This window comes from Paralichthys olivaceus, chromosome 20 (genome assembly GCF_024713975.1).
Source record: "Paralichthys olivaceus isolate ysfri-2021 chromosome 20, ASM2471397v2, whole genome shotgun sequence".
Taxonomy (NCBI): Eukaryota; Metazoa; Chordata; class Actinopteri; order Pleuronectiformes; family Paralichthyidae; genus Paralichthys; species Paralichthys olivaceus.
Window position 1 is genome coordinate 697,152 of NC_091112.1, and position 14,114 is coordinate 711,265.

General features: G+C 45.5%; 1 protein-coding gene across 9 annotated transcripts in view; it reads right to left on the minus strand.

Moving 5' to 3' along the window:
• LOC109645574 (collagen alpha-1(XIV) chain-like) overlaps positions 1-10,951 on the minus strand; it is a 63,980-nt gene extending 53,029 nt beyond the window's left edge. For 6 of the 9 annotated variants that reach the window (XR_011239591.1, XM_069516618.1, XM_069516617.1 and 3 more), the window contains exons 1-4: positions 10,801-10,951; positions 9,389-9,504; positions 3,657-3,773; positions 72-215 (exon numbers count right to left, since the gene is read on the minus strand). Coding sequence is in view for 8 of the 9 variants with exons in the window: in XM_069516618.1 (XP_069372719.1) it covers positions 72-215; positions 3,657-3,773; positions 9,389-9,470 (343 nt within the window). In the remaining variant the exon portion in view is untranslated. Of the gene's footprint in view, positions 1-71; positions 216-3,656; positions 3,774-6,197; positions 6,458-9,388; positions 9,505-10,800 lie in introns of those variants that run through there. The other 3 variants (XM_069516619.1, XM_069516616.1, XM_069516622.1) reach the window with 3 other exon arrangements.
• Between the last annotated feature and the right edge of the window lie 3,163 nt (positions 10,952-14,114).

Genomic DNA, 14,114 nt, shown 5'->3' on the forward strand with positions numbered 1-14,114 from the left:
CAACAGCTACCATTACAAACTGTGTTAGAGGAAGAGGAGGAGGAGGAGGAGGAGGAAGCCGAGTCTCCTACCTTCATGTTTGGCCTGAAGAGGTTTGCTCTCACGTCCTCCACTGACCGCCACGATTTTAAAGTCGTATTCTTTAGACGGGTCAAAGTCCTCGATGAGCAGCTTCGCTTCCTGTTTCGATACCTGAACTTCCTCCTTCTGTCCACCTGTGCAGGGCGAGAGAGGAACCAAACACATCAGAGAGAGAGAGCGAGCAGGGGTTGGTCCATTTCATCCATTTAAAATCCATAAGATTCATATCAACCTGCTTTATGCAGAAACGTTGGATATTTTAGTCGAAGCTGAACTTTTCCTCACAACACTGAGACACAAGATTCAATTGAATCTTCTTCTTTATCAGAGGAAACAAACACTTTGAAATATGAGAAAGGTTTGAGTCCGAAGCACAAACACTTCATTATGTTTTATTCCACTTTAATTGCATCTCTCTCGTGTTTAAAAAGCTGCTTCAGGCTGATTTACGGAGTCTGGCATCTCCTCTAATGTGACACTCAGGGATCGCTCTGTGAAATCCATGTAATTACGTTCACATAAACTCAACACATCCACTCACAACATCTGTTTCAGCTGCATGAAGAGAAAAGCAAAACTTTATAATCACTGACAGCGAGAGTCAACCTCAGACTGAACTTCCTGTCAGGAGGAGACGTTCGCCATCGGCCTCTGTGAGCCGAGCGTTAGAGGACTGAGAGACGTGGACCTGCGTCAGAACAACCGTCCACTTAAACTGAAAGGAAAGAGAGTGAAGGAAACAAATGGAGAGAAGACAGATGACAAGATAATGAGATAAGAGATGAAGACGTTTCGAAAGAGGACGAGAGAGAGGGATGGAGAAGGTGCGAGGAGGAAGGAAAGAAAACAATATCCACAGAAGTCAGTGAGAGGAAAACTACGAAATCTTTATTTTCTAGAACTCTTCTTTACTCCACACACACCTGTACGTTCTCAAACAGCATCCAACGATCAAACGAACCATCTGAGAGTGACACCATCACTCAAACTGCCCAGAAAAGAAAACGAACAGTGAGACGCCCCGAGGCGCCAGAGAGCGAGGAGAGGAGCGACAGACTTTATTAACGCCCGAGGTGAAAACAGCTCGTCACGGCAGCAAGGGGAAAATTCAGGGAGAAGCCACATGAACACGACCCAGAGAAATCACTCAGGAATAATGAAAAAACGAATAAAAGAGAAGCAGCTAATCGTGCAGGACGATGGTTGACTGTCGGAGCTGCAAACCAAAGTCCTCCGAGTAACAACAGCAGCTGAGCTTCAGTTTGTGTTTTATTCTTTGTGTGTGAGATTAAATTCTTTGTGTCTTTTTGCCTCCTGCTCATTGTCGTGCTTCTGAAAAAATAAAAATCAATGATCCAGGAGGAAACGATAAATTGTCAGGTATGAAAAACAACGTGTGCACGATTAAAAAACAGGATTAAGTTTCAGAAAAGAATCACACAGGCTTGAACGTGAGGATGAGTCTCGACTTTAAAAGAAAAAACATCCAGCTGAGTTCTTCCAGCTGTTTGTGTGGATCAACTCCAGCTCCGTCCCTGGATTTCCATCGTGCTCACGCTGACATCAGCAGCCTGCAGCGAGGACATGATCGAGGACCCTCCCTCTCACGCAGCGTCCTTCCACTTCCACTTACTTTCAACATTTATCTTTTTTTCTTTCCCTTCCTCAGAACTGAGCGGCTCCCGAAGGCAGCATGTTGCAAATCGAGCTGTGCGGGCACGTCAGAGAGGAGTTCATCGAGCTTTGGTGAAAACGTTGAGTCCTTGTGAAAATATCTGAGGATCCGAAGCTTTGAGACGACGCTCGATGTGTTCAAACCCAAAAACAAGTAAATACATCAAGAGAAGGGAAATAGTTTCCAGTGGTTTCAGGAAACTTCCTGTTTACACTTTATCAGACACAAAGAAGAAGAAGGATTTGTGGCGGGTCGTCATGGTGACCAGCACAGTTTCAGTCTATATTCATTCATTCACTCTGACCTTTGTCCTCCAGAATCTAATCAGTTCCTCTGTGAGTCTCGCTCAACATTTGTGCCAGATTTGAAATAATTCTCTCGAGGCGTTCTTAACTTATCGTGTTCACAAAGCTAAAGAGGGATTTGCAAGGTCACAGTGAATTTGACCCTCGACATAACCTTGAACATAACGCCTCTGGCTGCAGCGGTCACAGACGCAGACTCCATGTCGGAAACTTCTCCATAAAATCAATAACAGACTCTTTTACGTGGTGAAGTTGAAAGTTTCAGGAGTGAAAAGGTGATAAACAGACGAGGTGTTTACGAGGTTTACGAGGTTTACGAGGTTTACGACCTGCTCGTCACAACATCCAGAAACACGCAGCTGTGGACAGACTCATCACTAACTTTAATCCACGAGCAGTAGAACCGTCTGCACCTGCGATGATGACAGAGCAGCTCACCAATGAACGTACGTGAGTTTATCACCGTGATCATCGTCAATCTGCGACAGAATTCAAACTCGGAAAAGTCCGAACAGAACAACAGGTTCCTCCTCTGAGAGCTGGATTCAGTTTGAAACCTCTGGGGTTGTGTTTTAATCTGAACTGAAACTTTAGGAAACGATGACGCCCACGTTCTCAGAGTTGAGGAGTTTTGAACTAAAACGCTTCGTTGATTTTGTTTTAAAACAACTGACATAAAGATGGCGGCACCTGCATCTGAGAGATTCTAGCTCTCGGAGACGCGTCGTCCATCTTTATTTACAGTCTCTGTGTCCCTAATAATAGAATCCGCTCCAAAAATCAGTCTGAGCCTCGAGCAGTTTTCACAAACTTGTTGAGGCGTTCAGAGATAAATCTGAGCTGTGCCTCCTGTAATCGACCACAGATTTCCAGAGCGAGAGATTTCAGACGCTGCTCGGCTACGTGTCTGTTTCTCTGCAGAACGAATTAAGAAGCAACAAGCGGGCGACACAACATGAGAAGCTCACGTTCCACTCCTGCAGGAATCTGCACCCACCAGAGAAAGATCAGTTTGTCTTCCTCTCTACTTGACTTTCACGGAGCTCTTTAATGCTGCAGGGGTCACAGCCGAGGAACCCTTCAGCAAGGCACCAGACAGCCAATCCCCCACAGAGGCTCCAGGTGTGGAGCGGCTGAGTGTGTGAACAGGACTGTACAGGAGGAGGAGAGAGAATTCCTGATGACTCAAGTTTAAACTAGAAGATTCCTGCAGAGAGAGTTTCCAGCGACACGGCTCCATTTTCTGCTCTTCAGATCGTGAACGTACGTAACGTCACAGTCGACTCTCGCAAACACAAACATTCATCGGTTCATCATCGTCAGGACACGTCTGCAGGAAGCAGACCGACACAGTGTTTCCTCACAGCTCTAACTTCGCTCTCACAGACACATCAACGCATCACAGTCGACGTTAACGACGTGTGAGAACTCTGATCTGCACGACTGACGAGGTGTTTCAGGAGCGTCAGTGTTTCCTGTGCAGGAGAAGAAACTCCCTTCAACACTTTTTTTAACTTTGCAGAACTTGAGCGTCAAACCGTGAAGCGACACGACGGGAAAAAGAATTTCTGACTGTCTTCACAGCGGCGTCTCACCTGGTCGTGTGGTGTAAACGACTTTGTAGCTCTCAAACTCTCCTCTCGGTTCTTTCCACAGCACCTGCAGCATCGTGGGGCTCAGGACTTTGGCTCGAAATCTTCGCGGCGATGAAACTGGACGGAGACAGAAGGACACCGACAGCTTTACGAGATAAACATCAGATTAAAAGTGTAAACGTGTGAAGGAGTGAATCAAAACATGGACCCTGTCATGCAACATCCACAAAGTTTTTATTTCAGACAAAATGCGTGTTAGTGGTTTTCATCCGTAACGCTGGATTGAGTTCAGTTTTCTCAGGGTAACTTATTTTGACTTTTGAAATGTTGATTGACACATATATTATTTCCAACAGATGGTTCAACCTCTTAAGTTTTAACGTCGCCGTATGTCGTGTTTAATAAAGTGACAGAAATATCCTTAAGCAGTCGTGTGGAGCTGCAGGACGTTTAACGGAGATGCAGGTTTGCTCGTGGTCGTTCAAGCGCCGAGCACGAAGCGCAGCTGCGACTTAAGTCAGACTGAACTCCCTCCAGAGTTATGGCGGTGGAGAGGCGCTCGCTCCATCTGTGTTTTTCAACAGTTAGGAAAAAAAAAAAAAAAAAAACACGAGAGAGGATAAATTGCATCTCATCCACACAGGAGGACACACATCACAGAGATGAGCTCACACAGATGTCACATTAAAAAGCAAAGTCCCATTCTCCTCCTCTTCCTCATCCTCCTCTTCCTCATCTATTGTGCTCGTTCGTCTCTGTGGGCGAACGACAGGTCTTCTTCTGTGTTCCACTTACCGGCGGCATCAAAGCGACGCCCATGCCTCTCATCCTGATTAGAAATTGGCCCTATCAGACGCCTGGAGCCCCCCCCCCCCCGTATCCTTCACCCATTTCATTTTCTCTCTCGCTCTCTCTCTCCCTCGCTCTCGCTCTGCTTCCCTGTCCCGATCTCATTTGCTTTCTTCTCCTTCTCTTGCTGCGTCTGTGCTTTGAAATCGTCATCAGGGCTGAGAGGAGGATGAGAGGAAGGAGTGAAGGAGACTCTCTTTTAACTGCAAGGAGAGAAAGAACAGAGGCACACCAAAGGAAGAGGTTCTGGAATAGCATGAGCACTATTCCTCTGCTGTCGTCAGCAGGAGCGTTCAGATGTTCCACACACACGTCAACGACCGGCCGAAAATCCAAACAGTCTTTACAACGGCCTCGACCTGCGTAGAAACCACGAGAAAAGTCAACAACGCCGCGCCACGCCCACTTTATCTGCACTTCTCAAAAGTATGGTGATGCTTGACGGAGCTCCGCGGCGGCGTTGTTGTATTTTCACATTAAAACACTGGAACGAGGCCATTGTGAAGCGCTACGATGCCAACAACCACATCTCAGGGTCAACAGCCACACCCCCCCCCCCCATCATTTTCACACCGGCACAGCCAAATCCCAGAGGAGGAAAACTCGTCGAGAAGCATTCCACATCTCATGTTGTCAACGATACAAAACAAAGAGAAAAGCCAGAGGCTGCAAAATAAAAAAGCCACAAACTTGTGTGTTTGTGTCCTCATGATGAGGTGAGCCATCTGCTGCCGCCGACTTCTTTAAATACCCACACGGTGACTGACGCTGAGATCTGATGCTCTGAAGACAAGAGGCTTAAAGGGACGGTTCACCCACAACTAAATAACGAGAGGAACTTTACAGTCTGAAACTTTGTGTGTGTGTGTGTGTGTGTGGGACAAGACGCAGTCAGGTCATGTGTTTGAATATTCACAGATGAAATCCACCAGGAGGTCATGTGTTCATCTAGTGAGTTTGTCTCCGTTAGCAGGATTAAGACTTCGGGACAGTTAATGTAAATGTGGAGCCCCTGAGCTTTGCATGGATGGTAAAAACTTTATGGACGATAGCGTGAGCGAGCACACTGACAACAGAACAGATTTGTGTTTGTGTCTAAATTAGCAGGATTATTCAAAACTGGACGGATTTCTATGAAATCAGGTGAAAGGAAGGGACACGGGGTCGGGACAAAATCCAGATTGTGGGACCGAGCAGTGTGAGATGGGACATTTCTCAACATTAGAGGATCAGCCATGATCTGGATGTTTATGAAAGCTGATGCAGATTCAAATAAACGTTCAGTGAATTTAAATGTGGTTTCATTCGGAGTCTGTCTGCGGAGGAATGAGCTGAGTCTGGTTCTGGGATGTGCTGACGGAGGTAATCTCACAGTCGTGTTGAGGATGACACAGTTCTGAAGATAATTCGTCATCTTCCTTTGAATCAGCTTCTTCCAACAACACAGGATTTAGTCGAGCTGATGAGATTTACCAGAAAAACACCTCTGCTGCTTTTTTTGGGTGAACCGCCGCTTTCACACGTGTCGTCATCTGCACGAGAAATGAACTAAACCGTGTAGGTATGTAAAGAAACTTGAGTTCAGCACTGGAAGGATAATCCCAGTTTCAATGGAGAGTGAGAAGCCGGCGCATTCAACAGCAGGCAAATATATTTATATACAAACACACATGAAGCAATTATCGCACCAACCTGGGGATGAGAGCGAGGGCTGGATTTCAGCTCTGGGTTTGTCTCTGTGTCGCAGAGACAAAGGACATTCTCTCATCAGGAGAGAGCTGCTCAAATCCCAAATGATTCCAGACGCAGAGACTTCGCACCTCTCTGTTTGTTGTGCAGTGGAAAAGCGCGTGCGTGTGTTGTTGTGTGTATCCGAGTGCGACTGAGTGCGAGTGAGCGTGTGTGTGCATGAATAATTTTTTACGTTTGCCTGCAACTGGAGGAAAAGTGAACTCTGGTGCACATGAACACACACACACACACACACACACACACACACACACACACACACACACACACACACACACACACACACACACACACACACCGAGGATTGAACGTGTGTCACACCGGCCGCGAGTTGTGCAGCAAATCAGACGCACAAAGTTTTAAACGCTCGAGATGCAGAATTGTGGCGACGTTACAGAAGAAGCAGGAAGATTCGAAGGAAGCTGTGAAAAATGTACCAACTCAAAATCAGGAGCGTTTCACCGTCAAATAATCTTCATCACATTAAACATCGTGGGATCGTAAACTGTAAATTAAGATGAAAGACGCGTCTGCAACGAAGACAAAACATGTTTCAGGACTGGAGTTTGTACTATTTATGGCACGAGGCAGGTAGAGGGCGCTGTTCTCACAAACCAGAGCTAAAGCTTTCGTAGTTTGTTCAGCGTTTTTTCCTCTTCCATTAAAACGTTATCTACTTTAGAGGTAGAATCGTGTTTCTCCCTCTGTCCTTCGCTGACTCTGATGTCGGACGTTCTCTGGAATGACACGTATTGAAGACGTGACCTAGAGAAGCAACGACTGAGCGACGCTGACATTTGACCACATTCCTCGCCGCTGCTCCCCGCAGGTACAGAAACCCACAGGTTAAAGCTGAGACGCCCTCAGAGGCTGAACTGAGACCCTGAAGTTTTCTTTGACCTTTAAACAGGCGTCTGCTGGGAGACTAATTGTAATTAGTTAATAACAGTCCTCGCTAACCTTTTCTACAATGAAACCCGGGAAACAAAAAACAGGATGAACGCTGCAGATTCAAAGTTTTGAAGACGACCGTTTCTTTGTTTCACTTCTAGTTGTAAAAGTTGCAGCTCACTGATCAACACGGAGAATAAGTTCTAATCTGAGGTCGACTGTTATTTCACCTCGTCTGACTCAAGAATTTGCAGCGGAGGAGTTTCACGCTGGAATCTCTCCAGGTCGATCGTAACTCCTCAGCTGCTCTCGCGTTGCTGCTGCTGCCGAGCTCCGCTCACTGAGGCGTCCTCGCTCAGGAATGCTGTGGTTACCCTCAGTTCACTTGTACCACGGCCAAAAACCAGCGAGTGACTCTGCTGCTCAAACGTCAAGCTGCAGCTTCACCTCATCTCACTGGTTTTTCTGCTCGATGTCCAGATGTTCAGCGGGTGAAACGCGTGTTCATGCCACAGTCACGTCATTTTAATGGTGTGTTAAACCCTGATTGAGCAAAATAACACAGAAGTCTGCAAAAATATAAATATACGTTCAATCAGCATGATGAAACTTTTACTACCTTAAAGCAGCAGCTTGATCAAAACTGAGGTTGATGGTTCACTGACTTGGCAGAAGTTGATTCAAAGACCAGGAGGCATGAAGGTGTTCCACAGGGCTCGATCCTCGGTCCTCCTCTTTTTACTGCTTCACTTTTTCTACTTTAAATCATTAGTTTGACTGAACGTGTGAACGTGGAGAACGTTTCCTCCTTCGCTCCCTGAGCGTCTGTTCTCTGTCGCTCTGCTGAGTGGGTTCATGACTGAGAGTCACCATCAAGAGTGAAGCTGAACTGAGATCAGTTCTTAACAACCAGAGTTTATCTCCAGTGTCCAGCAGCAAACTTTAAAACACAAATAACTCGGAACAGTTTGGTGGATTCTAGACATTTTATGTTAATGAGCAGTGATGATGTCACATCAGCATGGAGCAGGTCCTGTCCTGTTTCAGGTTTGAAGCTTCCTGAAGCAGAACGTGTTGATCTAAAGATCCAGACTGACTCTGCGTTAGCGTCTCCACGCGTTCTCACTTCAAACAGACTGAAAACACAAAGCGTCGTCTCGGACTCGCGCTTGCACTCGATCAGCTGATTCCACACACAGCCTGAAGGGTGCGAGCAGAGTTTGGGTTAAAGGTCGATGACGGTGTTACAGAGAGTCTGTGTTAATGAGATAACGTGTTGATCGCTGAATAAATTAAAGAGGGTGAGAGACAACAGCAGAGAACGCGATGATGTGAAGGAACAGGAGGTGAAGGTTTATGAAGAGGTAGATTTCAGTTACACACAAACCCGTCGTTAGAATTCTCTTTGAACAGATAAATAAATAATCTCAACACATGTGGATTAATCACACGGGGACAGAACACGCCACAGCCGTCTGTCGGCAAAACACGTCTCCTCATTATGATTTCAGCATCGAGGCTTTTCCCTCCGACACAAACACGAGAGGGTGAATTCAATGAAAAACCGAAACTTCTAAATAAAAGAGAATTTCTTCAGAGACCAAGCTGCAGACAAACAAACGATGCCTGCGTTTCCACACGGCAGCGAGGTTTACTGAGGCAGCAGCGAATGATTCATCACGAGGACGCGGCCACTCACATCGTGAGGTTAGCGGGAACTCCTGCCCACGTTTGTGTGGTCGACCTCACGTGGTTCTCACAGTGACTGAAGATGGAGGAGACCCTGATATCAGTTTTAACCTCCCGCTGCTTCTTCACGTGGGAAACACAAACTCCAGTTCCGGTCTGAAAGCATCTCTTTTCTGTTTGTATGTTTTCATCCCTGATTTAAAAGCTGGTGCATCTGAAGCTCTGCAGAAACAAACAAGACAAACTGCTGCGCTGGAGAAAAGCGTCATCGTGGCAACAAACACCTGACCGAGGAAACCGCCCGTCGTGTCCGGCACCACAGAAATTCTAATTCTAAATAGAGACTCGTAAGTTATGCTGGTTCACGGACTCAGACATGTTTCTAGCTCTACCGCTGAGCAGCGTCCTCACAGTTTAGCACCGGGATTGAACACTCAGCGGGACGTCATCAGGAGACGTCACGTTCATCGCTCTTTTGTTAGAAAGCTGCTGTAGCTGTGCGGGAGGCCCCCTGCTGGCCCCGGAGTGGAAAGCAAGCTGGTGGTGGTACTTACCTTGACCTCGCGCCGGCTGAGGGAGCACAGAGATGAGAACCAAGCCCAGCAGGCACAGACTCGGCCTGACGGAGAAATGCATCCTGGTACCGGCAAGACAGGAGGACGTGATGCACCTGAGCACGAGAGGGGGAGGACAGAGGAAGAGGAGAAAGGAGATGAGGGAGGGAGGAGAGAGAAGAGGAACTTAAATCCTCCGTGTTTTGTTATCTCCTCTGGTTTATCTTCCAGATTCAAGTCTCCTCTGCTGCTTCTCTCCTGTCAGATCCTTTCTCATCCTCCTGTTTTTCAGCGCTGTTTATTTCAGACTTTCCTGTTTTCTGTCAGACCAGTGGAAATAAAACATCCTGGACACGTCTTTGTGTTTAATTGACTCAGTATTTTTTCACCTGTACGACCTGAAGGTTTTTACTGAGCAGCTCGTTCACAGTCGGATTCATTTCATCCTGAAAACTGTGAAAATCATTTCTCATTGGTGTCGACGGTATTTTCTGATTTATGGAGGAATCATCTGTAAAAACTGTCATCTCTAAAATGTCAACAGGATCCAACATGAATTCTGATTCTGGTTTTATCTGATGTTCAGATTTCTGTCTGTTAATGATTCTTACTTTGTATAAAACATACAATTACTTGCGAAAGACAACAAATATATTTGAAATTCCATGATATCATGAAACCAGAGTTTAAACTGAAGATAAATAATGTTGTGACATTGATCGTGATAATTATCAACATCAGCTCGTGTGATTTGATCGTCTTAGAAACTCTTTCTGTCACAACACAACTTCTTCAGGACGTTTGGAAAGAAAACAGATTTACTCTGCAGAGGTGAAGCATCTTTAAATTCTGTTTCCACTGAACCAACCAACAACAGCCTGAATCTGAAAACCTGATGAGAAACACGTTGTTCAACTCTTCTTCTTCTTCTTCTTCTTCTTCAACAATCGTTAGTAACAGAAACACCAGTGTGAACTCGTGTGTGGATGAACGAGTGTAAACGTCCCTGCAGTTCGAATCCACGCTCCTGGATCGTCCATGTGAACTTTACAAGATTTAACACTTTACGCGCACGACGTGAATCAGCTCGACACCGTGTCACTCGCTCGGTGGCACCGTGGACAGAGAGAGGACGCGTGGGGCGGTTGTTACGCGCAGAAGGGAGATCGTGAATCAGGTTCGATTCCCTCCTGGAGGAGTTTGTGTCTCCAGGAGGTGAGAGCAGCGGAAGTTCCCCTCGATGAGCTCAGGTGAGGGGAGCACGCGCCGCCAGCCGCGCGGTGGGTCTGCGTAAAAGACGCGCGCGCGCGGGTCGGTCATCTTTTCGCGGGTTTTATTGTTTGTGTGTTGGAGCAGAGAGAGAAAGAGAGAGAGAGAGAGAGAGAGAGAGAATAAAAGAAGAAGAGACGCACCTCCTCAGATGTGATGTTCTCCTCCTCCTCTCCGGACAGATGACTGACGCTCCCCGCTCCTCACTGCGCGTCTGACGGATCCGAGCACAGGTGACACAGCGCAGCACTACCGGCCCAGCCCTTCAAAATAAAACCTCCTCACAGAGCCCAGCTACATCACCCCCCCCCCCCCCCCCCCCCCCCCCCCCCCCCCCCCACACACACACACACACACACACACACACACACACTTCCAACCAATCAATCAACCCACCACTTCAGTGACAAATGTTTTCAAAGAGGTGATGGTGCGAGGAAGTGACGACACATCCGACGCTTGAGTATCAAACTTAAACTCAACAGCTAATGGGGCACATTGGTCATAACCCCACCTCCTCCATGTTAGCAGATGGGACGTGGACCGAAGTGCAAGGTGGTGAGTACCACTGCCTCCTCTTCTGAACACGGTCATGTATGACCCCTTTTCACAGATTTACAGATTCTATAAGAGGCCAAACAATTAGTTTCATCATTTACCTCCGAGCTTTTCTGTGACAGGTGAAGAAACGTCTGCAGGGACGGAGACGATTTGTCTGATTACGACTTTCAATTAACCTGCAGAGAGAAATAAGAAAAGAAAAAACTGAATCCTCACAACACAGTTTTCTTTACGTAGAAACCCCCAGATATTGAGATGAGTAGAAAGGGAGCGTCAGAGAAGCAGAAGGTGAAAGTGGAACGGCTGCACCAGAGGTGGAATGTGTTATAACATGTTTCAACATTTAAGTTCAGCTGAAGAAACTGTTGTGTAACTATCGGAGGGAGGGAGCGATGCCAGCGAGGCCGGAAGGAGCTGGAGCTCTTTACTCATTAATGAAAGAGATGTCTCAGAAGTCGAGTTATAGAAAGTGAATTTACATCATAGTGAGAATATAAACGTATTAGATGTTAATATGTGGAAACAAGTGATGAATGTAATGTTGATGCTTAGAGAATAAATTCAAAGCAGTTTTTTCAGATCGAGCTAAAGAGAGAGACCGAGACAGAAATAAAAAAAAGAGTAGAGATGAAAAAAGAGTATTAAGATTAAATAAAACATCATAAAATGAATTATGATAGTAACTATCATAATTAGTATTCATGTACTATTTCATTATATTAACATATTTATGATAGTATAATCATTAATATGATAATTTCCTCTATTTTGTATATAACATAGTGTATTATAAAATTCTTATATATGGTCATAATAAATAATATTAAACAACATAATAAATAACGTGGCAGAAATATCTTCACACTGTTTGTGGTATTTAGTTTATTTAGTTTATAGCAAATGTATTCATTTAGATCTTGTTCTTATCTATTCTTGAAATAAACACAAAATAAAAAGAAGTGTTGGTTATTTCTTGATGACTTTCAGCCCTGAATTGATTGGTTTTAATTTGAAACAGAGCTGTGTGACTTCCTGTGTCTCTGCTATTTGCTGAGCTCTCCTCCTCCTCCTCCTCCTCCTCCTCCTCCTCCTCCTCCTCCTCAGTTGAGACTTGCACAGCAGCTCTGGGTGTTTCCCTCTTCATTCACCATCCTCCCTGCAGCTACTCATTCCTTCTGCTGGTTTAATATGAGGCGAGGCCTCACAACAGAAATGCTTGTGAGCGGCCGCAGGGACTGGATGCGTCAGTGTGACCTGTGTGACCGAGTGCTGCTGCTGCTGCACACTGGTGAGGCCTTCAGCTCCGAGCAGGTGTCTCAGTGCGAGGCTCAGAGAAGAAGAATGAAAACGCTGCTGCTCCACACAGTCGTTAAATAATGAAACTTTCCCTCAGGTTTGAGGAAACGAAAGAACAAGTGAACAACAAATCAGATGTGAAATCTGGAACTTTACACTTTTTTTACTATTTTACATCCTCATCGAGAGAAACACAAGAGGTTTTATTCACATGAAAATAAATGAGTTATTTCCACACAGACAAGTTGAATTTCTGTCCATTTAATATCTAATATGTTTTGTTTTCCTTCTCTGTTGCATTTCGTCAGCACGTTGGCATGGCAACCTGCGTTTAATGAGGCACCGACATTTCCCGAATGTTTCCTCCAGGCATCCTCATAACAAACCTATTATTATCGTCAGTTTACTCGGATGTCACGTTGGACGTTATTAGAATGAAACTGGAGCCTGTGCAGAAAGTTCACATGTTGTTGTTCCCCGGTTCGACCAGCAGGAGGCGACACGTGAGAAGTGAGAAGTTTCACCACTGAGGAGCCGAAGAAGAAATACGAGTCAACAAATGAACAGTTTGTGTTTGTGATTTTCTTAAACCCTTTATTGTTTTCAGCTGTTCACAGGAATAACTCAGCTTTAATTTGTGAAAAGTGGAAAATATTTGTTATGAATAAATCAAACTTCTACGTGGTCATTAGATGCATATTTTTTCAACCATGTGATCACAACCTGTCGGATAGATAACGAGCAGCAGCTTGTGACTAACGACCGCTTGTCGTATGATGTGGAAATTGCTGTGTTTCAGAATCTGAGTCACCAGAGTCGAATTGTTCAGGATTCAACTCACTCGCTGCAGCAGCCGAGCGTCCGCCACAGTCACGGTCCGGCAGGTCGAGTTTGACGTTTATGCATCAGTTCTGCGTCTGTGACCTCAGAACCAGGAACCGGTTCATATCCGTCATCATGAGCCGTCATCATGAGCCGTCAACGCCTCGGTGACAGCCGGGAATAAAACCTCAACAGAAATCTGCCGTGTGCTCAACTTTATATCTCAACGAAAACACTTCTTCAAAATGATCCGAGTCACTGTTTCCTGGCAGCGCCCTCGTGTTTTCTGACCTGAAGAATGGTCTCAGTGTGTGATGGGGATTAAACTGTGTATTACTTTTATACTTCACTTCATATTCTTGTTTTCATGTTTCCTTTATCAGAACTTTTTTCCAGATACTTCTTATTTTTCCTTCCCTCTTTGCTGCTGACACAAATTTCCCCAGTGAAGGACGAATAAAGGATTATCACATTTTTATCAAATCTTATATTGTGTCATAGTGCATCGTTTGGTGTATTATATCAAATGGTATTGTATCGTTTGCATTGTGGAACATTGTATCTTAACATATTGTACGTTTCTCTTTAGGTCCTTGGGGCCCCACCTGCAGGCCCTTGGGGGCCCTGATGTGGGGTCGACTCTGTTTGTGTTGAATGTGTCTGTACAAGCTCAGAGTTCACAGTTGCTCACCTGGAATCCCGTAAAATCCCCAGGAATCTGCAGGGATGCTGTCGTACGAAGTGTGAAAGAGAAAGTGTGAGATAATCTCCCGCTGAC